Genomic DNA, 25,921 nt, shown 5'->3' on the forward strand with positions numbered 1-25,921 from the left:
CTGAACAAGCAAAAGCCCTGTGGCAGTGTGCCAGGCCCGGCCCGGCCCAGACAGGCAGGCAGGCAGCGCCTCCTATTCGGCCCCAGAGCAGGGCTGTGAGCTGGGGGTTGGGGGGAGGTATGGGTGAGGGGTAGGGGTAACGCTGGGAGCAGGGAGGGCCTGGCCTGGCCGGGGTTTGGCAGTAGGCTCCTGTTCCTGGCACGGCTCGGCTAAACCGCTGCTGATTATTAATTTGGGGAGTTCAGACAAGAAACACCGCGTCAGCACATTCCGTTCCCCTCTCTCTCTGGTTCTTGTTCTCAGTTTCTCTGGATGTCTCTCTCCCTCTCGCTCACTCTCTCTGTCCTTTGCTCTCTTGCATTCTTGCTCTTAATGGACTTTATTTCTTTCTCTCATTTGGTCTCTATTGCTTAAGTTTGTATTCGATCTCACTTTTTCTTTTCTTTCACTGTGTCACTCTCTCTGTCTCCTTGCCTGCCGGTTAGACATGGAAACTTTTTCTGGCAGTGTCTCCAGCTCTCTAGCGAGTACACAGACAGACCTCTGCCTCTTCTTCATCCATGTTGGCTGCCAGGGCCCTTCCCCCCCCTCTTCTCTCATCACAGAGTGTCTCTCTTCGGAGTTCAGTTTTTACATACATGTTAGCACCAAGTTACAAACCAAACTAAGCATCAAGTGATGTCCTTTGTCATTCCAAGATCACTCATATGAGTAATTTCTGTTTTGGCTCCCCTATCGGCAGGACAACATAGTGTTGTGTATTACAAAATTATTATATGACCGTTACAAAAATATCTGTAGGTACAAAAAACGACTTAAGAGACTTAAGTTAAAACACAGTAATGTTGGAAACGGGACGCACACAGTCTTCTCCCAAGATTCATAATTCACACAGCTAGAAGTCTCCGTCAGGTAAACATAAACAAAGGTAATGTAGTATCCAAACCCTATTGCAGAGTGTCAACCTTAAGTTGACACGTGCTTCTTGTCTTTTGCACAGAGCTCACACCGTCACCAATAGGGTTTTTATTGATTCACTCTCCGTTTTACAAGTTGGTAAAAACTGTAGAAACACATATGAGTTAATATCAACTTGTAAATAATATTTTACTGCAAATTGAATTTGGCACCTACAGATAATTTAAGCCATTTTCTACCCATGCTGTCATTTTCCCTTTGAAGACTCCACAAACCACTTAACTGACTTTTGCTTGTTTTTTTTCCTTTTCATGCATCATAAAATGTGTTGACGTACAACTGTGAAAAATCACAAACACTTTGGACCAATTCATTCTTCATATTGCTTATTTTCATGCCTTCACTTAATTAAAAATATTATTGTCAGAATAAGTGAACACTGTGCATGTTAAACTGGATTTTTTTATAATTACAGATGCAGCCAGATGCTATTGCTTTAGCAGAATGGATTAATTATTCAGTATAAGAGAGCAAAAGCCAATATTTGTGGAGCTCTTATGCAGTTGGGTTTAGGCAGGATGCAGGCAATAAAATGTGGAAATCAAATAAAACAGGGAAATAAGTGCAAATATAGGCTATAAAACCACAAAATGAATGCTCTCCAACTGTTAGGAAGAGGAAGAAACGTACTCACTCCAACATGCAAACAAACATAAACACTTTTTATATTATATTATATTATACAATATATTTCTCTTTAGTCGAAAATAAAATAAATAAAACTTTTACTTTTGTGCAAAGAAGGAATGTTTTTTTTTCTTTTTCCTGCCAAAAGCAGCTGAAGCCCTGCAGTCTTCTCAGGGTTTTTGAAAGGTATGGAAAAAGAGTGAAAGGCAGAGAGAGAGATAAAGTAACAGCAACTTGTTAGTCAATTAGAACCACTTCCTTGGTAGACTGCGCACTGGGAGACAGGCTTATGACTTGACATGCCCTGAGACGTAGCCAATGGGGGAAACAGAGAGAAAGAAGGAGATATATATATATATATATATATATATATATATATATATATATATATATATATATATATATAGAGAGAGAGAGAGAGAGAGAGAGAGAGAGAGAGAGAGAGAGAGAGAGAGAGAGATAGATAGAAAACAGCATCACAGAGAGTAGTTTGGCACTCTTGCACTTTAACAAGTAAGTCCGGGTGAATTTGAGGCCTAAGTCTAGATTATGCATTCGTTGTAAGACATTTTCACAAGCTAGAACTCTGACTGTGCTTCACTTTTTCTTCAGAGATGCTTTGATAAAGTCAAACCGAGTCATTCAACATCATCTGTGTTGGTGAAAAAACTATAAAGTCACGTGTGATGTGTGTTATCTGCACATGAAGCTGGAACGGTGATCGTTAGACGAATGTTGCCTATCCTGTCTTTGTGTGTTTGCACAATCCAAGGCGAGCAGCACACTGGCAAAAGTAGACTGGATGAAGCAAAGCTATGTGAAGCAAAATATTTGCTCTGTATCTTCTACATCAGTATGCTTATGTAATACGTAGCTGGCTCTGCTGCATTCTCCCTCTCAGAGGTTTGTGTCAGAAACTGAAGCCTCTCTAAATCCAGAGATACAGCACAAATTCATTCGCAGGATTTCACTGCTCGAATTAAACCTCACTTTAAGTCTACTTTGATTTGTGCAGATTTTTTGTAAATGTCTTTATGAACAGTACTGACATTAGAATATGTATTTCAACTATTACTACAATAAATTGTCATTTTCTATGTGGTAAGAACTTTGGATTTCAGTCAGACACTGTTTATTTCCCATGTTAGGCTATTGATGACAAAAGAAATCAAGCACAGACAGCCACAGCTTACCACTGAAATTAAATAATATTTCTACTTTGCCATAACCAAAATGATCATGACAAAGAGGGCTTTTAAAAACAATATGACTAAAATGTGAATATGTTACACACAGTATTTAAAATAATAAATCGAGTTTTCACAATTTTAACTGTTATTTGCAAAGGTCATAAATGAACGTTGATGCCCATCAACTAAAAGAATAATCCATTTTGACTGCAGATTTTCTTTTTTATTCCAGTGTAATTGAATACCCTAACAAAAGGTAAAATTATTGGTTTCTATAAGCTGTAGAAACACAAACTAGTTCAGTTTATTAAAATCATTGGATGAAGGATCCTTAATAAACACTCCCTGTTGAGTATTAAAGACTAAATTTAATGTCAATTTCCACAGAATTAATCTTTTTACTTGCATTATTTCAGCAGATGCAACTGACCACCCAAGGTTTCACTGTCCTCCAAATGCACTTAATGTAAGGCTAAATTGAAAGTAAACACATTTATTAACAAATGAGGATAACCTTTGCCAAACATTTTCAAACCATGTCGGTTACTCCAAGCATGTGTTTCTTATGTGCAGTGGTGACAAGGCCAGTTGGTGTCTGGCTCACGGATGATGTGTAACAGTGTGCATGCTGCTGGTCAGGTTTCACTGCTACATGTCCTCGCTGCATCCCAACTATGTAGACATGCAGTGCATTATGACCGGGCACACCATCCATTCCTCTGTCACAACATGCTTCACAGCTACACGTGCACGACTGAGCCCCTGCAACCTTGTCAGACACAGGTGATCACAGCACGACGCTGGATCTGGTTTTACAGGCCTACAGCCACAACTAAGAAGAAATATTGTATAATGCATTGCCAAAGCTAATGTTTTTCCATCTGATGTTGCCTGTAAGCCAGGAGCAGCAATTTATCAAAGCAGTTTGTGTCGCTCTTCCAGCTATTTCAACTCTGTCCAGTTGAATGTTGTAGTTGTGTAGTAAAAGTGCTTTTTATGCAGCACTGTCTACTACTAAATGCCTTTCCATGCAATAGAAATCGGTTTTATTAATGTTAGATATGAGGCGCATTGTCTTGCATTTATCGGCTTACTTATAAATGTTTTGTGTAGCTTCTGATTGTATAAACAGGTGAATTGTCATCTAACACTGTATGACGACATAGACTGTACATATAAGACGCCATAGCATTGTGTCCAACTGGACTCAGTGTTACATGACTCTCTACAGTCTAAAAGTAATGAGGTCAGTGTGCCTCAAACGGAGAGCTTGTCAGATTGTTGAACACCGTCTGAAAACCCCTCCCCCACACCTTTCCAATGTCAGAGTCAGGCCAGCTGCGCCCAACTATTTTTTGTAACTTTCCTAAACCATCAATCCAACATCCAAGCCCACTTCACGCAGCGACTGACCAGCTGTGCAGATGTGATAAAGAAGCCAGCATTTTGACTTCTCTCTCAAGCTGTTTTTTCGTTCTTCACACAACTTCTTTAGTCATTTTTCGCATGTACAAAAAAGTGCAACATCATTAATGCCTTTGAGGAGGTAAAATGTTATCCCAATTTGAGTGAGTTTTGTGTCCGGCCCCTCTCTTTGACAGGTTTTTCTCCCCACCTTTGAGTGTAGCTATTTTGAACAGCTATACACACTTTTGTCTTTGGACATGGTCGGTCTATACTTTGTATAAACTATTTTGTACTCGGCACCTAATTACATAAATGAAACGTGTGCTCATTGCAGCATACACATGCATATAATGCTGAGTTGGAGGTTTGGCCGTCAGAAGAAAAGAACAGACCATGTATGTGTAGCATGATTTGATTCATAGTCCATCTCGCATTATTATCATTATTGTCATGAAAATAATATCCTCGGTGAAGCCTGATTCCATCAGTCTGTACAAACAAACAGAATCATGTTTTATTTCACTCTTGCCTACAGTAAGCAACTGCACACAATGTACTGTTTCTGGTTTGCTAAAGCCATTAATCTTTTAGTAAGACAACTTCACGCCTAAATGAGTTCTCAGTTACTGCTCGGTCACTAAAGAAATGCTCCAGATAATACAATTTTCTAAGGCTCTGCAAAGTGTAACATGCTAAGTTTACTGAAGTGCAGGAAAATAGTATAACAGTCAGGAGAGAAACCAAATACAGCTGGTTCCTATATTTGCAGTTGGATAGGGTGGCCTTAGATTACACTGCCCTCGTCTCCCTCTCCTTCCAGCCTCTCTGTATCTGTCCCATTCACTTTCTTTACTGTCTCAGGCCCTCCGTCACCCCCCTCCATGGGTTCTTTGAAAGTGTTTTCCTGGTAAGGCGCAAGGAGCGGAGAGTGAGTGGAGGCCTCTCCTTTCTGAGAACTGGCCCCGCTAACATGGTTTATAGCTGCCCAGAGACAGTATCAGACATGTATGTGAATCAGGGAGGGAGGCTGCAAAAGAGGGTGAGAAAGGGAGGGGATGAGAGAGGGAATAAGAAGGGAGGAGTTTGCAAACATGCCAAGCCATGGTTCACTTCAGCAGGCAGTTAAAGTGAGGCCAGGGAGAGGAGAGAGAGAGGAGAGAGAGAAAGGAGGGAAAAGAAAAAAAACCTCTCTGGGTTTGTAGAATTATTTCTGCTGCAAGTTGTGAAACGTTTTCCCTCCGTATCTGGGGAATAAAACTGATTTTTACTCATACATTGTGTCGAAAAGTGTACATACAGGACTGTCTCAGAAAATTAGAATATTGTGATAAAGTTCTTTATTTTCTGTAATGCAATTAAAAAAACAAAAATGTCATGCATTCTGGATTCATTACAAATCAACTGAAATATTGCAAGCCTTTTATTATTTTAATATTGCTGATTATGGCTTACAGCTTAAGAAAACTCAAAAATCCTATCTCTAAATATTAGAATATCATGAAAAAGTATACTAGTAGGGTGTTCAACGAATCACTTGAATCGTCTAATTAACTCGAAACACCTGCAAGGGTTTCCTGAGCCTTGAAAAACACTCAGCTTGGTTCAGTAAACTAAATCACAAGTATGGGGAAGACTGCTGATCTGACTGCTGTCCAGAGGACCATCATTGACACCCTCCATCAGGAGGGTAAGACACAAAAAGAAATGTCTCAAAGAGCAAGCTGTTCACAGAGTGCAGTTTCAAAGCACATCCACAAAAAGTCTGTTGGAAGGGGGAAATGTGGCAGGAAACGCTGCACAACCAAGAGAGATGACCGCAGCCTTAACAGCATTGTGAAGAAGAGTCGCTTCCAGAATTTGGGGGAGCTTCAAAGACAGTGGACTGAAGCTGGAGTCCAGGTATCAAAAGCCACTGTTCACAGACGTGTCCGGGAAATGGGCTGTAATAGCTGTATTCCCATGGTCAAGCCACTTCTGAACTCAAGACAACGGAAGAAGCGTCTGACTTGGGCTATGGAAAAGAAGCACTGGACAGTTGCAGAGTGGTCCAAAGTCCTCTTTTCAGACGAAAGCAAGTTTTGTATTTCATTTGGAAGTCAAGGCGCCAGAGTCTGGAGAAAGGCTGGAGAGGAGCAAAATCCAAGTTGCTTGAAATCCAGTGTGAAGTTCCCACAGTCAGCGATGGTTTGGGGAGCCATGTCAGCTGCTGGTGTTGGTCCACTGTGTTTCATCAAGCCCAGAGTAAATGCAGCTGTGTACCAAGAGATTTTAGAGCACTACATGCTTCCGTCTGCTGAAAAGCTCTATGGAGATGAGGAATTCATTTTCCAGCATGATCTGGCACCTGCCCACAGTGCCAAAACCACCAGTAACTGGTGTACTGACCATGGCATTACTGTCCTCGATTGGCCTGCCAATTCCCCTGACCTGAACCCCATAGAGAATATGTGGGGTATTGTGAAGAAGAAGCTGAAAGACACCAGACCCAACAATGCTAATGAGCTAAAGGCCGCTATTGAAGCATCCTGGGCATCCATAACACCTCAGCAATGCCACAGGCTGATTGCCTCCATGCCACGCCGCATTGATGCAGTAATCCGTGCAAAAGGATTCCCAACCAAGTACTGAGTGCATTAATGGACATTTTCAAATGTTTGATTTTGTTTTGCTGTTATAAATCTTTTTTTTTACTTGGTCTGAGGAACTATTCTAATTTTTTGAGATAGGATTTTTGAGTTTTCTTAAGCTGTAAGCCATAATCAGCAATATTAAAATAATAAAAGGCTTGCAATATTTCAGTTGATTTGTAATGAATCCAGAATGCATGACATTTTTGTTTTTTTAATTGCATTACAGAAAATAAAGAACTTTATCACAATATTCTAATTTTCTGAGACAGTCCTGTACATCTATCACTCAAAGTTGCACTGACGCCATATGTGCACGACAAAGCTGGACGAGTGTTAGTTAAGCATGGCCTGTTTAATGGCTGAAAGAACAAAACAAATAAACTGCTTTAACACACAAACACTTGTGTGTAGGTGAGTGCTACATCGTCGGGGCAACGACCGTTCTTCTCTTGCTGTCTTGGACAAATATTCACACTAATATGACGTTATCAGGCCAAACCAGAATCCTCTTCTTACTATGTTATTTTAGCAAGAAAGGAAAGCTGAGTCTTTTGGCCAACACGATATCTGTGTTTGCATTTGCCTGAAACATTGAAATATTTACATGCGCTAAAGTAGACGAGTTGTCGACATCTTGCAGTAACCGGATTTCTTGAATGCAAATGAGAAACCTGGTTTCCTTAATCTGGGTAAGGGATTAAGAAAAACCCAGTTAACAGTAAGATTTCTGCTAAAGGAGCCTAATCTTTTGGCAATGTGTACCCTTAACTGGGTTTCCAATGAGAGTTTTACATGCATGGATTTGCATGACAAAGACTTCAGACTGAATCGCTGTAGAAGCAGTGTGGAGTGAAGAAAGTTCATATCAACTGTAGCTGTATTAAAAGATTATTAATTCCAAATAAACCTGAAACTAAAATAAACAAGTCAGAATAATCAATTTCGCACACACAGAGCAGTAGGAGAAACTTCTTACAGAGCCAGTTGTCACAGTGCGCTCCACCTTGTACTAAGGTCCACGACCCTTTGCTGCATGTCGTCCCCTCTCTCACCACCTTCAACTGTATCTAATAAAAGGCAAAAAAAGCCCCCAAAATAGATAATAATTGCATTGCAAATATAATAAAAACTGATTTAATTCCTTAATTGTCCCAAAAAAATGACAATTGTGTGCACGTAATTTAGTGCCGCAAAGGATGGACGTTGGGATTAAACCTGTAACTTGGCCAACCTCCCGAACCAGCAGGCCACGGTGCTGCCCCTTGATATCAAATGATACAATCCCTGCAAATGGTAAATGGGCCACACTAACAATAGTTCTATTCACACAACGCCCAGGGCCTCAGTTCCTTCAGGGAAATGAAGATGATATTTGTAACATTTGGGCTTCACCATTTCTAACCTACAATGCACTTTTGGTGCAAAGCCAAGATATCCTTCCTTCAGCCACTGCCCTGTCGCCCACCCCCCCTCTCAGGGTTTCACTTTCTTCTGCCCCTGTCTCTTCATATCACCGACACAAACGCCTGCTGCCCGACTGGTTTGTTTCACTGTCTATCAAACCACAAGGATACTGTTGTACTCCTCACCTGCGTGCGTCTACTGGAGAAAGTTAAAGCCTGTGCTGACTACATCCAGATACATCCTCTTCACTCTCAGTTTTTATTCTATTTTTGGCAAGAAGAACTCTCATGTGATAAGAAAACTGGAGACATTTGTTCTGCAGCTATGGTTTTCCCTGTTTTTTCGGACTTTTCAGAAAAATGAATACAGAGAAATTAATTCAATTGAATGAGGCCCAGTGTACTGTGTAGTACACGATGAATAGCCAATTGGCTCAACCAGAGGTAATTCAGAGTTCACAGCCGACGTGCTCAGAGTGGTACTTAGCACATCTGTCATTAAAAAGCACAGGGGAATTACTGAGAATACAGCTTTTGACAGAGGATAATGCAGAATTATACAAAAACTTTTATTAATCTTTTGGCCCTTTGAGCCTTTTCCTCTGGCATCCCAAACAAGGAAGCAATAAATTAACCAGCTGAAGCCAAAAGCAAGGGAGTGTTAATGAGGAGAAAATTATGGAAATCTTGGGAGTGTAGAAGAACTTTGGTAACAAATCAAAGTTTTTACTTGAAGTTGAGCTTCCAATCCAAGCCAAGTGCATGTTTGAGTTGGACGCTGTCGCAGCTGAAAGCAGGCTCTTACCATTATGAATAAATATCAGACGTGCCTATTTTCCCAAACTCACAGGAGTGAAGAGAGGTGTGAAAGAACATAGCACGTATCTCTGAGTAAGAAATGTGACATTGTATTCTCTGAAATATAATATAACTCTGAATTTGCACAAATTACAAACAGAGCTATTAAACCTTCCTCTAAACTGTCAGTAATTAAGTTTAACATTTGATTGCCAAAAGATGCACTCAAATAACTCTAACTTGGCCTTTGCACAGTTGAAAACAGTGCAGCCCCTCCTGCCTGTGCAATCCTTTACCCATAGTTGAGTAGAGGGTCAATAACAAGTCACAGCGAAGGAGAGCCAAGCATTTTTGTGCAGATAAGCCCAGATGCAGTTTGGAAGCCCAAGACACATGTTAATGTTGAACGTAAAGGGCGCCACACAGACGGAAAGAGTCAATGCCAGACCTGTACAGGAGAGTCCAGTAAGTAGATGGATTAGCCCTTTATTATTCAACAGAGAGTTTGGTTAGCTGTGCTTCCAAAGAGGTAAGGCTTATGACGTGTTTTAAGTGTAGATTAAAGGGTCAGCTAGAGGTCACTGCCAAATGTGAGAGACCTATCAAAACTCTAAGGGTGGTTGGCCAGTATCACAGCAACTTTAAAAGCAGCTTTTAAATCTGTGCTGATGGTCTGGTCCTGTATTTACAACGGTGTTACAAACATGTTTGTATGCTATATAATAAGTACGTACTAGAACCTGCATACAGAAAAAGGTTTCTTTGAAAAACTCACAATAAATACTCGAGAAGAATTTAACTTTAAGTGTCAACTTCACAATAAATGTACTGACGCCAGATGGTAATAACAATACGCCCTGTTGTTATTGAAAAATCAACTAACTTCTTTGCTGGTCTCTCAAACTAATTTAACTCCAACTTTGTGTTTCAACTTAAAATTTGAAATGGCATCGTGCTTCAAGTGTATCATTAATCTCTACAATATATTACAGAAATGGCGGTTACCGTGCAGCTACACTGCTCAGACAAAACATGTGACAGAGTATAAGACAAAAAGGCTCTTACCTTGAGACGACTCTGGTCTTGGAGCAGCAGGGAGGGGCCGCTGGGACCTGGGTTGACTTGGTGGGAGAGCCATCCTAACGGGGCCCACATACTCGACATACGTCCCTGGGAAGTCGCCTCTCTGTTTGGTCCGCTCGTTGTACCCGAGGAGCCAGCCGAGGCGCTCAGGCTGCTCCACGCAGCCCTCCTGGTAGTTATTCATGGACAGCAGAGAGGCCTTGCTGACTGTCAGGAGGTCGCCCGGCTGCAGGTCCAGGTCCTCCTCCTGGTCCTTGGTGAATGCGTAGAGGGTAAGGTACTGAAAACCTTCCGTCGCCATTTTGTTCGGGAGGCAAAAATCAAAATGGCCACTGAATAGAGGTTAGATGGTGCAGCCCGAGTCCTACTGCAACGACAGGGTTCGGCTCTACAGAAATCCTCGTCAGAAACCAAAAAGGCAGTTGAGTCACTAAATTCTGGTGTTGGTGTTGGTACGGTAGCTTAGGGGGTCGGGGGGAAGAGGGGAGGAGGGGGAGTCACCCGAAGCTTAGACGCATTTTTAAAAGTCGATAAGGTAGCGTTCTACTGCTACTATGTCTGTGGAGGCAGCAGTTTCAGACCTGACCGGTGTTGGTGCACTGGTTCACTTTCCTCAGCTTGATACCCCGGTTGAGCCAGATGATGGAGCAGAGGGAGCGCGTTGGCAACATGCTCTTTCAAGCAGCCAAAACCTGCTGGCTGGGTGCTATTGGAGCAGCCTGGTAAAATATTTTGCCAGTCGAGTGCCCCGCGTTGTTGGCTCTCCACGGTCAAATGAAGTGGTCTGATTGGAGGACGAGTGCAGTGTGAAAAGGTCTTTAATCCTCTTCGGTTCTCTCAGGCTCCCACACGGACACGGATTATGAACGACCTGCATAAAATAAAATACATTTAAAAAGGAAGAAAAGGGAAAAGAGGAAATAAAGATTAGTCTCAAAAATAACAAAAACTTTAATCGTGAAAAACACAAATTAATTGCCAATCTATGTTGTTTTTATTCGATAAATAGCCATAAGTAAAGTGACACATATCTATGTGAAGCGAAGCTTAAAAAGCGGTGCATGAAAATGGCGAACTGCGGCAGCGTCATGCACTTGTGCAGTCTTCGGTTAGGACAGAGAGATCGGCTGATGCTGCTGCGTCATGACCAACAGCAGACTGGGTCCCTGGACGAAGCCTCCGTTCCCTCCACTCTACATTCAAACACTCACAGCCTGAACTGATATACCACATTTACCACAGGATCATGAAGTTTCACTGTGAAATAAACGTCCCATCAACTTACACAACAACATGTGCGATTAGCAGTATCCAAAGAATTTCATGCAAAATGGGGAAGAAAAACGTTTTCGCATAAAGAGCATGCAAAAGAATCTGAGCTTCACGGCTGTAGGGCAACCAGAATTTTCTGAAACATGCAGAATCCTTTGCAACAGTTCCCTCACCGTAGGAAAGAAAAAAGGCAGCTCTGTGTTGCCACAGAAATATTTCCGGCTTCATTCTGTCAAAATAGCTAAATCATACTATCTATTCAAGATGAGAATACCAAATGGACAGTCAACTGAGCACCCAAAGCCTGGCACAACATCACAAAATACGACTTAAAAGGAAATGTTTCCATGCATAATATCCCACTCCTTTTAATCAACCGTAAAACAGTTTAGTATCTACATATACAGCAAAAAGATCATTCATGGATCCATCATTAATATTTTCTGATAAAACATGATTGCAAGGCCCAATAAAATGCCAAGCACAAGTGCACAATTATTACCATATAACAGAAACATAACAGTTTCAAAATGCTGGATTTTATCAATATAAAATGTTCTAGAAAACCAAATTAATCAAATCCATTCGACACTCAATTGGAAAAATCGTAATTTACGGAGTTAACACTAAATTAAAATATCAGCAGCAACATATGGAAAAATGATGTATATGCCTTTTGGCCATTTGAGATTTGAGCAACAAAGTTCAAATTCAAAATGGCAACTATAGCGAAAGATGAGACGGAGCGAGGAAGAGAGAGAGAGATTAGGGTTTCCAGATTAAGTACATCTGTGATCTGTGGACCAACCAAGGACAAAAGTCCTGTTAACCTCTCTGGACAAGATGAAAGGATGTCAGTGAGAAGATGGAGCAGGTAGAGAGGGAGGGTGAAAGAGACAGAGAGGTGGATGGTCTTGTATGCCAGGAGTAAGGAACTATTTGGGCCAATTTCCCAAAACATCCGAATCCAAATAGGCCTGGTTTGCGAGGCCCAATGTTGTGCAATTATTTTATTAATGTTCCTGAGTGGACAATGTTTTGAGCGATACATGCAGACGCTTAAATAAAATCAGGTGAGAACATAAAAAATAAACCTAAACCTCCGGTTTGCATTTTTGAATGCCAAAGTGCATGCTTTCGGACCTTAGTCTAGATTATCCTCTCTCCCCCCACGACATTTGGAAAGCGAACATGCATTTACTGCAAACCTCCGTGAGGAACAATATCTTCTTTTTTTAAAAGGTTTAAGAGTTATCGTGACAACAGGATGCAGCAGAGTGCAACACTCACCCCACTTTTGGTACAGAGAGAAGCCGGACAGGCTCAGCCAGATTCTCGGTCCAACATCCTTCGAGCCGAGAAGCAAGAGGTGCCAGGCTAGACACGTGGCACTGGCATACCCAACCACAGCCCGCAATCCTCACACCACCATAACCCCCCCCCCCCCCCCAACCCTAAACTCCCCCTCCTTCCTCTCTCCACCTGCTCTCCAACCCCCCCCCCCCCCCCCAAACACACTGAGTCCTGCCTCCAACTGGCAACCCCCCCCCCCCCCCCCCCCCTCATTCTCAGCCAGCGAAAAAGTCCAGTCGTTTTTCCAGTTGCCATGTTTTATTTGTTTACAGTCACAGCGCTGCTGCAGAAAAGAGGCGAAGACAAGATGAAGACGAAGTAACAGAAACGGCAGTGTGCAGGGAGCACTCTTACTCAGTAATCCTTTTTTATTATTTAGTTCCAGAGCAGAAAAAGTCGTACGAGGTGAGAGAAGTGTCATCTCTGTTACAGTCCTGGTCTGATAGTGTTGTAGTAGCTCACAGTTCAAGTCAGCAGCAGCAGCTGGCAAACTCAGCGTCACTGGATCCATCCTTTTTTAAAGACTTTTTATTCAGTCAGAGCAGAGAGCGACAGAAAGCAGTGAAAAAAACAGAGTGAGACCGAGAGACGGAGCACTTTGCTATCAGCAGAGTCCAAACGGTTGAGGGAGACCACAGGAAAATAATTAATGAATAGGCAGCAAGTAACTCACTGTTGCTAGAGAGAGGGAAAGCTAATCCTGCGCTCTGATTGGCTGCTGCTCTGGCCATGTGCTCCACAGTCACCAGAGAAGCCGGGCAAATCAAGGAAATGTTCTAATATTAGAAAATGTATCTAGGCAGTGATAAAACATCTGACCCAAACAACGCCACCTTTTCCCAAACACAAAGACTTTTTCATCTTTGCAACCTTGATGATTCCTCATCATCTTTGATGAAAGGATGATTAAAATCAAATGAAACGGCCACAGGATAATAATGAAAAACATAACATGGAAAAACTGAAGGCTGCGTGTGATTGGAGAGAATTCCATGAGTCATGTTGAAGTCGTGCAATGAGATAAAAGGAGAGGATTTTTGTTTTTTCTGAGTTACCAGGATGATAAATGTGATGATAATATGCACAAAAAGAAAGAAAATTACATTCTGGCCTTCATCAAAGATAAATAATATAAGAAACTGTAACAAAATTCACTCCAAACTGCTGGTATACTAATTAAGTTATACAATATGTGGTATATAAATAACAACTGTGCATTATAATACAGTACTTAATTTACTGCGGCTGTGGAAATAAAAAAAAAAATATTATTTCCACAGCCGCAGTAAGTTACGGTAATATTCTTCTGATTTCACATTTGTTATTTATCTCACAGACATTTTGTTTAACTGCGGGGGAAAGCGAGACCTAGATTGAACTCAAAATGGCATCTAGATGTTCCTCTGCTGTCTGCAGACATCAAATGACTCTTGATGTGTTTAGTCAGCCAGTGGAGCTCTGACCTGTTCATTATACACCAGTATGCATAATGTAAAATGGCAAATAAGCTATTCAGAGCATCACTAACACAGTCGAGTGAGACACGAGCTACTGACATAGCTTGAAGACCAACAAACAATATGTTTATTTGTTAACTTTATTTAATTTTTTTGTTATACTCCATTTCCATATATATGATTTGAAACAATTGAGTTGAAACAATGTGTCAATAAATCAGCAATTATTTTTAAATTGACTAATTGTTTAAGTTTATTATTTATACAAAAATGTCAAACATTTGACACAATAACTGGTACATAAGTAGTAAAGGTTTGTTGCAGCCCTATTCTATTTATATTGCGTATAGAATATATGGTAGATAATATCTGCTGTCATGTTATATGTGATTTTATAATATATTAAGAAGACGGTATATCTATAAAATCAAAACTGTTAGTTTGGCTGAAGTAAATACCTTCCAGATCGAGGTACTTTCTTACATTGATGCAAAAAACAGAAAAGAGTTAAGTAGTAACTACCATAGTATAAGTGGTATGGGAAAGTCTGTGTCAGTGCTCTCCGATGGACAAACTATATACACTGTCTCTGAATTAGCTCAAACTTAATTTGGCATTTTTGTACCAACATATACCGATAACACCGTATCTGCAACAAGCTAATATCAGCCGTTTTATTAGCCTGGCAAATTTGTCAGCCTATATTAAATATAGAATTGCCCACACAAAACATACATCAAGATGTTTGTAATTAATATCTCCTGTCAATCTGTCACCAAGCTTTCCGCTACCAATGCGGCTGAACAAGTTTCTCTGAAGACCTGAGGGTGTTGTACATCTTCCTATCGCTTCACATCTACCACATCAATCATCATCATCAATCGTGACTTTGGTTTTGTTTCATTAACAGTCACATCTATTTAAATCAGATTAAAGTTAGGTGAACCCATAACTGTTTCTTATCATTTCCTCAACAGTTTGAAACATGCCTTGGCAAATTCAGTTAAAATGTCAGCAGCCGTTCACCCCACGGTTGAGATTATTATTTTTTAAAGCTGATGAGTTAATGAGTTTAAGAATGTAGTTTTTGCTTCTACACTTTGTTTCACATGAATAGATCAAATGTACATGTTGCTGTGTGTCTCAGAGGCACAGATTGTGGATTTCATGAACCAAGAAAAGAAAGGCGGCAGCTTTCTGTTGTCCTTACGTGACTTTCAACGAGACAGATAGATGCATTGTACAAAGTTCAGACATTAACGTGGACACCCAGTTATTGCTCTAAAGTTTGTGTATGCGTTGGCCCTTCACAGCCCTGCTGACGAGGAGCTGACTACAGAGCCACCACGCATGCAGCCTGGCCTCGGGCCATCTGTCCACATGGAGCTGAAAAATCTACTGCGCCACAGGCAGCGAGAACAGGCCAACAACACAGGAGCTTGTGAGGACTCTTTTTTTTCAGCATAAAATGGGGCTCAGGCATTTTATGATTTAAGTTATGTTCACCTGAATTCTATCTGTCCTTAATGAAGCTGAAAAGCTCACTTCGCTAAGTAGAAACATCTGCTACGAAGATTATGTAGCACTGAGACGGCACTGTTCTGAAAAGTCAACTATACCACAAGGCTCTACAGTTAAAAAGGGCTCACTGTATTTATCAGAAGATACAAGATGCAGGCAATACAACGCCTCAGCTAGTTTAAAATGCTACCCTAACTCCAAGCGACCACGCTGTTAAATTTAAACATTTTGACTGCAAGAAATTAAATCTGACAAAACTGCAAGGTCAGCACCAGTTGAAAATACCACATGCCTTTTTGCTGCGTAGTTAGCATGTAGGCTAGTAAGTGGTTAGTAAGCAAGCCTCATACTTTACCAACTCATTTATCCCTCTCAAGTCCAAAATAAATGCATAAAACTGCACTCCAACCTCAAATCTAATCAAATACTTATCCCATCATGACACATATTAATGATGAACCACTTTTATTTGGTTTAGGATGACGTAATTCAAATTAAGTGGTACCTACCACAAATTGGCTTTGGCTTGACAAATCTGGCTTTCAGTCCATCACTTGGCAGTCTGATATTATTCAAATGTGTTATGATGTAAATATTATTTCTGGCTCGTAGCAATATGACAAACTGTCAATAAGTGAGTGACATGTTCCCAACTCCTTTCAGCACTTGACAGCAATTGGTAACCTCCAGGAGAGATGTTTCCAAAAAGTGTATTACAAGTGAATAACTAGATTTGTCCAAAAAGGCTCAATTATCTCCCTGAAAAGTTAAGAAAATTGTACTTTTGTTAACTATCACTATAACTATGTTCCCATGTCCCCATGTCCCAGCCCAGCATCTGCACCATTTCTAGTGGAGCCACGTCTAAACTGTCTTTAAAGCCGTATTCTGCTGCTATTTCGATCAAATAACACCATTTCAGTTTAACTGGGTCCCTCAGCTGAAGGACATATAACAAAAATAACCACAGCTGTACTGAGTCGGGTGGAACTTGAAGTTAGCAGACGTTTTATTCCCTCTGAGAAGTGACACTTGGCATTTTGAGAAAGCTCCACTTCTTTTGGAAGTAACAAGCCCTGCAAGTCATTCGGAGCATTTTAAGACATTTAGAAGAAGAATGAAGGCTTCGCCACAAGTCATGTTTCACATTGATAAAGCAATATAATGGAGGATTGACATTTGGTTGCATAATGCTGGATTCAGTAATTACAGGAAAGAAAGATGGGGTCTTTACACAGTTGAGTGGCTTGTCTTATTATGCAAATGGTACAATTTCCATTAACTCCTTGATGCATGCCAAATCCTCAAACCAGGGATCCAACACACATCATGTCAGGCCTTCAGTTGTGTAGAGCCTCCACACTGCGTGGCCTCCTATAGTCTGCAGTCAATGTAAAGGCACCATTATAGTGTCACATATACTAACTTACCAATGTCACACAGGGAGTACATTGCAAAGTTTGGGTTATTTGTTTTGTTTAAGTATTGCTTTTTCAATTTGAGTAACATCTATAACTTTTTAATTTAAGCAATAAAGGCAACTCTGAAGTCGGAGGTTTAAATGGTATAAAAAGTGACAACGTTTAGGGTTACTAACTAGTTTAAAGTCCTCTTTAGCGTGTTCTCAGGACATATCAAGAATGAACGACAAACACAAAAACAACTGTAAAGCAACTTTTGAAAATAAATGTTAATGTTTCAGTAGCTTAACGGTCTCTGCATTGATACACGTCAACTGTCGACAAGCGCGAGCACCGGCCAACATGCTGCACGAGTAAATATTACATTACATTTTAGCGCAATGTATACTACTCAAAATAAATAAAATAAACACGAGAAAATCTTGAGTTGAAACTTTTTAACTCGGGAACGAGTCAACAGCATAAAGATGCGTGCGCAAAGCACACTTGCAGCGCTTCCACCATTTTCCAGTACAGTGGCTGTACTGGAAATGTGCAATAACTTGGAAAAACTCACCCGCGGATATTTCTTGACTCTTCTCACTTTAGGCTGCGGCGCTTCAAACACTTCAAAGTAGAAGACAAGGGTCCGTGTGGTGCATTATCTTCGGACGATATCTTAACGGTGTGCAGTAAACTTCAAGCAGACCTTCTGTTCACTTATTGCTTCGCCTTCTTTCTCTCGCTCTTTCTTTCTTTTCCCGTTCATGACTCCCTGCTCCCATACACAGCCATTTTCCAGCTCAGCACGGCGCAGGGAAGGAGAGTGCGTGGGAACTAATATGAAGAGGGCGGAAAGTGACGAAGCCGAGCGGAAAGGTCCGAACGATTAGTGAGGGGTCACCGGATGGACTCGGCCCATAATGTACATTTTAACCCGACTATTTTAAACCCTAACTCTTAAATAGCTTATGTTTCTCAAAGCTTAAAGATTATTCATACATTTCTAAATCTGGGACCGTTTTAGATTTATTGTGGGAAAACAGTGTAAGGGACAACTTAGGACAAAACCTGAATTTATCTGTGTACTTTATTCAGATAGCCAAAAATGTATCAAACTTTGTGTATTATTACTACTACACAAAGTTATAACTATTGTAGTATTTATATGTGCTTATCAGTGTAGAGTGCCATACTTGACCGCTAAAGAAAGATTATGATTGTTTATGGTGCCACAAACTTGCATTTACTGTTGTATGAGGGACAAATAACAAATACAAACACTTTGTAGTCCTGGACTTGTAGTCCTTTTGCAATGCATTTATTTCAAGCACTGTTAAGACAATAAAAAAACAATGTCACACGAGTCTGCATCAGATACCCCACATGGTAGGAATTTCATAAAGGCCAGTTTGTCATTTAGGGACAAGGGGTTGAATGGAGAGCAACAACTTTCAACACACAAACACACTAAAATAAGTGTGGAAATGATGGTGAATGACAGTTGAGACCCCTTGTGAAAACTGAGTTCATCACAAACACACACTGGAGCTTCATTTCGATGCGTGATGCCAAACAGCAAACATGGACTGCTGCTGATATCTCCACAAAATGAGGTCTTGATTCAGAAAAGTATAACATGATGATACTTAACTGAAGGTCAAGAGATACTATGACAGCTTAGTGGGTTACAAAAAAAAAGATCAAATCTTAAGAGCATACCAAGATGTATATTGCATCAGATATTCAGTGATAAATCCTACAGACAGTTTTTTTTTCCCCCAAAGTACAACGAGCAAACTTTTAAAACGTCTAATTTGAACCCCCACAATCTATAAGCACCGTTCAAGGCTTAGTATGTGCTAAACATCCATTATAAATTCCCACATCAACAGTTCCCTCATCTCTGCAAAATACAGATGTGTGTCTTCATAAAACATAGAAAACAGGACAAGTTTCATCTTGGTAACAAATTAATTTGAAATAAGATTGAAAGCAGCTTTTGGTTGCTGATCAGAATGAATGAAAACAATTTAAAAAAATGATTCAAAATAGGAACAAAATAGAAAATAATAGAAGCTGATAACCAAATGCTATATGTTCACATCTCTTAACAAAACTCTAATTTTACATCTCAAATCAGGGACTGAGCATCACATTTTAGTAAAAGAGAAAAAACATATTTTAATTGTGGGAATATTATACTGGGATGTGAAGCATGCACAATCCTTTGAGGCTGATCGCAACATAAGATTAAGACCCTGCCATATATAAGTGACATTACACAATGTATCTGAGTCCATTTACCCTTACAAGGTCACTTTCAAAAAACACCATCAACAGCTGTTATAAGGTCCACCATTGTTTATACAATACACATCAACAGCATAGGTTATTAGTACTGCAACAAGACTGTTTCCTTATCAAAATATACAAAAGGAGATCCCCTCTACTCATTCCTTCATCCACTCAGGGCCTCTGGTTGAATTTCCTGTCATTCATTTTTTTCTTAATAATTTAACAAAAAACCATGACCACACACATATTTGCACTAAAATGTAAACATTCATTCATGACACGCATTAATAAAAAATAAAAAAAAACAGCCAAGAGAGCCAGCTTTGTTTGTGGCATCCACTGTATAATTTGTTAATCCTACGGAGAAGGAAATCGTCCTGAAATATAAATGTGCTCTAACTGTTATACGGCTATGACAACTTGTGCAAACACTTAAGCTAGACTAGGTTTGTGAAGAGGAGCTGGACGGAGGCTTGATTCAACAAGGGGGACAGAGACTACAGCCTGGTTTCTGAAGGTAGTCACAAAGCTTTATCTACACACCTGTATGTTGATCAGGTTATGATTTAAACCAGCGCTAGAAGAGTGACACACTTTGTTTTTTTACAGGACAGACAGGAAGTGGAAGTAGAGCCCATGCATGCATGAAGCTTCTTATGTACAACTACAGTACCTCTTTTTAAATGGTTCCTATGGCTAAGCCATGCTTTGGCACCACAGCTAGGCTTCAGAGCATTGAGATGTTGACATTTTTGTCCTTTAAAAATGTTTATACAAGGCCTGTGTTCAGGATTGATGAGTCCAAATGGTCGCCACCACAATCTGTATGAGGCAGCGAAGAAGTTCTTCTGAAATTCTATAGTACATTATATGTCACAGGACAAACACCGTTAGTTTGTTTTAAAGACTCAATCTGAACACGAAACAACACCCAATTCTAGACAGGCATTGAGGTATTAAAAGAAATATGGTACAATATGACTGATGGTACCTGCCCTTTTCTGCACCTACTGTAAAACCACACGGAGAAGTTGTTGCATGGCTTTTCTTTTGTGTCAGAGCAGCTGAAGCATCCATGGCATTTTCAGCAACCCAAAAAAAAAAACGATGAGCATACAAATTCATAAATAAGTTTTCTTCATTTAAAACAAAAGGTATTTACAAAATACATCAGTTACAGGTGCCACAGTGATTTGAGAACCAAGAGAGAAAACAAGCAACTAGGAAGTGAACATAGTTTGGCAGTCATTATTCTGTTAACAGTGTTGCAGGATGCATATATTACTGAGAAACATGGATGTTCATTTGCTCTTCCGTCTTCAAGCAGTTGCTTGTGATGATTTGGGACTTGGTCACAGTTTTCTGGACACATGCAAGGCCTTCAAATGTAAGTTACAGTAGCAGGTCAAAGGACTCATCTTCACTTTTCAGTCTCCTCCTCAGTGAGACTCTTTCTTGACCTGTTATCCCTGGCAAAGTAATACAACTAAAACCCTTCTTTGTCTTTTGACTTGGTTTTCTGCGGTGGTGTTGTTGTACCCTGTGATCCTCTTCCTTCCAGCTTTCCAGCGGATTCAGACTTGTCCGAGTTGATCCAGGACGCCTTGAATGCCTTCGGCTGCGTGACAGGAAGCATTGGGCTCGGGGTCGCCTCTCTCTCCTCCAAATCATCAAAACTCACTTCCTGCACAGCTTCCTGTTTCTTGAAGGAGTCCCTTCGCTCAGACAGCGCCAGCTTCCTCATCACCACAACCTCATTGGAGTGGTGGTTGCTGCCGCGGTGCTGCGGTGAGGCAGAAGCGCGGTAGTGCTCACTGCCTCCGCTGGCTGTGTCCTGGTAGCCTCTCTGCCCTCCTATGTAAAGACCCTGACGGCCGTGCTCACCCACACAGACGAACCCGGTGGCGGTGTCCCCCTCCATGTCCTCCAGCCCCTCCCCCTCAGACAGAGGCACCTCCATGGTGTGGCGGCGGGTGCTGTAGGCCTTCCTCTCTGCATGGTATCCCCCCGTCATTTGTCTCCTGTCAGCTTCTCTGCTGACTGCACCCTCTTGAGCAGCGGTGAGCGTGGCGGTTCTGCACTGCGGGGACGCACAGAGTGGCGGGTGATAGTGGGAGGGGACAATGTCTTGCCATGGAAACCCTGTAGGGACTTGGGGTGACTGGGGAGGCAGGATGGAGAGCACTGAGGCGAGAGGGGCTGAGGAGGCGGGATGCAGGCCAGCGGTGAAGGAGGGATACTGGTAGTGGACTTGCAGCGGCCAGCTTTGGTGTAGCGACCCAAGACATGTAGGGAACTGGGACGGGGCTGAGGAACAGGCGAGTTAGGGGAGCTGGAGCAAGGAGAGGAACTTGAATCTGGCAGAAAGAGAACAGTTTTGGTAGATATCAGTAGATATTCTTCCCAAGACGTTACATAAAAACGCAAGACAAAGATATTCACAGCTCCCTTTTTGGGATGTAAATGATGCTCTGGATCCCCACTCACCTCCGGAGTGATCAGGAGCAGGAGAGCGACAAGGCGTAGACGGCCCAGGAGAGAGACTCTGCGTGGGGGAGCCGGAGAGGCTGTCGCTAGATGACTGGTGGAAACCAGAAGAGAAGCTACGACTGCTCTGCATGGGCGGAGGCGGCGTGTGCTTAGACAGCTTCTTCAAGATGCTACGTCGTCGGCTGCGGAAGAGGAGAGAGGTGTCAAGTGTTTGTTTTGTCAAAATAAAAAGTAACTGAGATTCATCAAATTGTAATTCATATTACGGGAATTTTCATCATTAGTGCATCTCTTTTGAGTCAAGTATGAGCTATTTAAGGTGAAGTCAGAGGAAGCCTCTTAAACGGACCTTAAACTGTAAGAGACAGACTTGGAGAATGGAAATCTATGACTGTTAACTGCAGTCATGCGAGTTGTCTATCTGAAATATAATACTTAGCTTCAGACATGAGCTCCAAATGTCAAACAGTAAAGCTGCTGCCGCTGCATATTGCTTTTTTCTCCCCTCATGTACCTGTCCTGTCCGTCCTTCCTCTTGCTCTTTTTGCTGCGGCGGGCCATTTTGGCCTTGTAGCTCGATTTTCTGGCAGGGCCCACCTTGATAGAAGTGTTCTCCAGAGCAGTAGTCTGCAGAGTCACCCTGTTGCCACTCTGTTAAAAACAGATCATTAACATAATCTGTAAAGCATCTCTCTTAGTAGTAGTTATCACAAAGTATATTTACCTACTTAAAAACATATTGTAATCAACAAAATAAACAATATGTATGCAGAAAGATTATATAAAAAATGAAAGTTATACTCGTACCTTCAGCAGGAGCTCCACCACCTCAGTGTGGACGAGTCCCTGGACCGACTCCCCGTTGACGTGAGTGATGAGGTCACCAGCTCTTAATCCTGCCTCGTGTGCTGGACTGCCTTCCTCAACACACTGTTTTCACACACACACACACACACACACACACACACAATTACAATTACAATTATGAACACTAACATGTTATGCACAGCATCAGAAGTCAAAATGCAAACATAAAAACTATAAAAAATCTCTATAGTCTTGACTTTTAAGGCATTCTACAGGAAAATCTGAAGACCATGAAAGTTGTTTTATTATGTGCCTTTCGAGAACTAAATGTGCATGCTTCATAATTTCACTCTAAATTCATTGAATACAGAATGTTTCATACATGATTAACACCACCAGCTACACCTGAGATGAGGACACATACCCAGACCATGTGGTGAACAGTGTAGACGTCACTGTCTCCCATGTAGACTCTGATAGCTCGCAACGCAAAGCCAAACCTCTTCCCAGAGCTGTGGATGACCACAGGAGGCCTGAGGCAGCTGATGTTGACAGAGAGGTCCCTGCTGGGGGACGAGTCTCTGGACGAGGGGTTGGACGACAGGGACAAGGACGATTTGGGGCTCGTAGGAGGGCCAGCGGAGTCATCTGGATCAGGAGAAGAAGATGATTAGAAAGGTCATCTGATGAGTGTTTATGGATTGTATGTCTGATATTTTCTTATATTTTGCATCAATCAGTGTTTTAAAAAAAATCTACTGCTAGCAAACTACCATATTGCTAATGCTAAAATTGAGGTTAATGTACTATGTGTGATTCTTAAGTTAAAGTATCATAATTAGTCAAGTGACACTCTTCTTATCTTGGCCAAAGTATTGGTGTTTTTGGTTTGTGTTTACTGTGCAAGTTACACAGCATCATGCTGTAGAGGGCACTGTAAACACATAAATAGTCAAATATGGAGAGATGCCAGTAGTGCCTCTGAAAGACTTGATCGAAAAACATGATTTTGGCTGGAATTGGAGCAAGCTGCTGACTTTATACCAGCTTCAATGTTAAGATAGTTACATTTTATAGACATTATTATCGTCCTGTCTACCTGGGGTGATGATGAGGGACAGGCCAGAGACGGAGGCAGACTTGGGGACTTTTCCAGCTGGGGATCTGGGTTTCTCCGGAGTCTCCAGCTGGTGGGCGATGCGCCGGGACGCCCCTCTTCGGAAGGACGGCCTGGTGCCTGTGCTGTTGCTCCGGAGCCGAATGCGCCGCAGGTTGGAAACCATCCCGTCTAGAATCAGGAGGTACGTAGTGTGAGCGCTGGTGTTTTAAATTGCTTAATAACAGGTGAAGCAATTGTACAGAGGTCTATGTTTGTCGATCTTACCTTCCTCCTCGGCAGAAATGGCGAAGCGAGGCATGATGTCGAGGCTCTGGGTGCTGTTCATCACTAGCGGGCTGGCGCTGCGCTCTGACTGGGAGGAGCTTGACGAAGCACGAGGACGCAGACTGTGAGGAAAACACAACAGACACGCAGGATTTCAATAAAACCTGAATATTTATGTTGAACTATGACTAAGCAACAAAGTGTTCTCTATGAAAAACTACGGAGCTATTTTAAAGAAAATCCTTAAATCCAGATTTAACCTTTTCGTTTTAGTCTGCATAGCATTTCCATATGTGCAGGTGAATGAGCGCTGGTATGTTTCTCAACCATTTGCTTACATTAATTCTGAGGAACAACATTACCCTGTAGTCACGATTCATAATTAAAAATATCATCTGCTAAAACATCACAATTTTGTCAGGTCACTCTATACAGGGTCATAGACGTACTGAGAAAACCCATTTCAATACACATACAAACTCCATATAGAACTGGGGGAAGGTACAGTATTGACCATTTAGAATTACTTATTATATACATATTCATGTAAAAATAGCTAATTTTGAATCTAAAGTGCTTCATATCTAACGAGAGAGAACATTACACTTTCATCTCACAATTTTCATAAAATTGATAGCTAACAAGGCGAGAACAAGGGCTGGCTGTGATCCTTTTCCTCTCATAACAAGGACATCCCTCTGTCATGTTTCATGCTCTCACCTCCCCCTGTGTCCATCTGCCCTCCTGTCTCCACTAGCCAATTGTTTGTGTCCATCGCCGGGGGAGAGGACTCCTCTGCTTTCCCATCGCTCCTCCTTCTCCTCGCTATGGCTTCGCTCTGATGACGACAGGCTCTGGTTGGACGGCGTGGAGGTGGACAGATGCTCCGTGCTGCTGTACACCTAAAAAGTTTAAGAAGGAAATGGGTCACACCCATGTTTTATTTATCAAAGAGTAATTAATGTAAAATATATGTTTTAATGATATATTCTGTATGTATGCATCTGAATGATTGTATATATATATATATATCTATACATCTGAAAAGGACTTTAGTTAGCAAAGAAACACTTGGATTTCATTGCATCTCAACTTGTTAACATAAACTTCTACTTAAATTAAACATTTCTATCAATTTTGTGTTACTGCTTAAAGAATTATGCAATCTTAGTTTTTTAATCTTTTCATCCTTTTACAGGAGAGGTATCTTCCTAAGTCAATTTTTGACTTCAAATATTTATCTTAAAGCCTTTCTAAATACGTGCATATGTATATAAAGTGCGTGAAATAATCTATGCTGTAGGAACAATAAGCAGAGCAGTACCTTGCTGAAGCGGTGGGCCACAGAGGAGAACTGTCGGAGCTCCAGGGATGATTCATCATCGTTGGTTTCATCATCGTCATCTGAGTCCAGGTGACAGTAGCGCTCTGATCGGGCTGTGGGAAAACGCGATGACAGTGCATTAAATATTTAAAAACTGTTAGTTAGTTAGTTGAGTCCATATTAGATCACAAAAGGCACAGTGTGTTTATCGGTCCATAAATCTAACTTGTCTGCCACGTACTGTCAAAGTAACTGGTGTCCTCCTCAGTCTCTAGTTGAGGTATGAATTCAGCTTTCTGTCTAAGGAGGCCGTTCCAGTCCAGACCCAGGAAGAACATGTGCATCTTCACTTCAGTGGTTCCACCTAGAGAAGAAATCAATAAGAAAATAAGAGTCAAGTTTCTGGAGCTTTCACCAGTCATCACAGCCTTGTTTACCACGGCTCTGCCTCACTCCAGATGTTGCTCCATTAACCCACATTATGATCACAGCTTTGATG

The 25,921-nt window shown here is 41.3% G+C and overlaps 2 protein-coding genes across 3 annotated transcripts in view; both read right to left on the reverse strand.

The window, feature by feature from the left end:
- pik3r2 (phosphoinositide-3-kinase, regulatory subunit 2 (beta)) overlaps positions 1–17,920 on the reverse strand; it is a 35,102-nt gene extending 17,182 nt beyond the window's left edge. The window contains exons 1-2 of one of the 2 annotated variants that reach the window (XM_029453123.1): positions 17,697–17,920; positions 10,099–10,987 (exon numbers count right to left, since the gene is read on the reverse strand). In XM_029453123.1, the coding sequence (XP_029308983.1) occupies positions 10,099–10,417 (319 nt within the window). In that variant the 5' untranslated portion in view covers positions 10,418–10,987; positions 17,697–17,920. Of the gene's footprint in view, positions 1–10,098; positions 10,988–12,678; positions 12,813–17,696 lie in introns of those variants that run through there. The other variant, XM_029453124.1, reaches the window with a different exon arrangement.
- Positions 17,921–18,403: 483 nt separating this feature from the next.
- mast3a (microtubule associated serine/threonine kinase 3a) overlaps positions 18,404–25,921 on the reverse strand; it is a 30,399-nt gene continuing 22,881 nt past the window's right edge. The window contains 11 exon segments of the mRNA XM_029453032.1: positions 18,404–21,428; positions 21,431–21,774; positions 21,905–22,089; positions 22,422–22,558; positions 22,715–22,837; positions 23,139–23,362; positions 23,814–24,002; positions 24,099–24,220; positions 24,819–25,000; positions 25,423–25,535; positions 25,664–25,786. Of these exon segments, the coding sequence (XP_029308892.1) occupies positions 20,904–21,428; positions 21,431–21,774; positions 21,905–22,089; positions 22,422–22,558; positions 22,715–22,837; positions 23,139–23,362; positions 23,814–24,002; positions 24,099–24,220; positions 24,819–25,000; positions 25,423–25,535; positions 25,664–25,786 (2,267 nt within the window). The 3' untranslated portion in view covers positions 18,404–20,903.

Source organism: Cottoperca gobio, chromosome 17, assembly GCF_900634415.1.
Source record: "Cottoperca gobio chromosome 17, fCotGob3.1, whole genome shotgun sequence".
Taxonomy (NCBI): domain Eukaryota; kingdom Metazoa; phylum Chordata; class Actinopteri; order Perciformes; family Bovichtidae; genus Cottoperca; species Cottoperca gobio.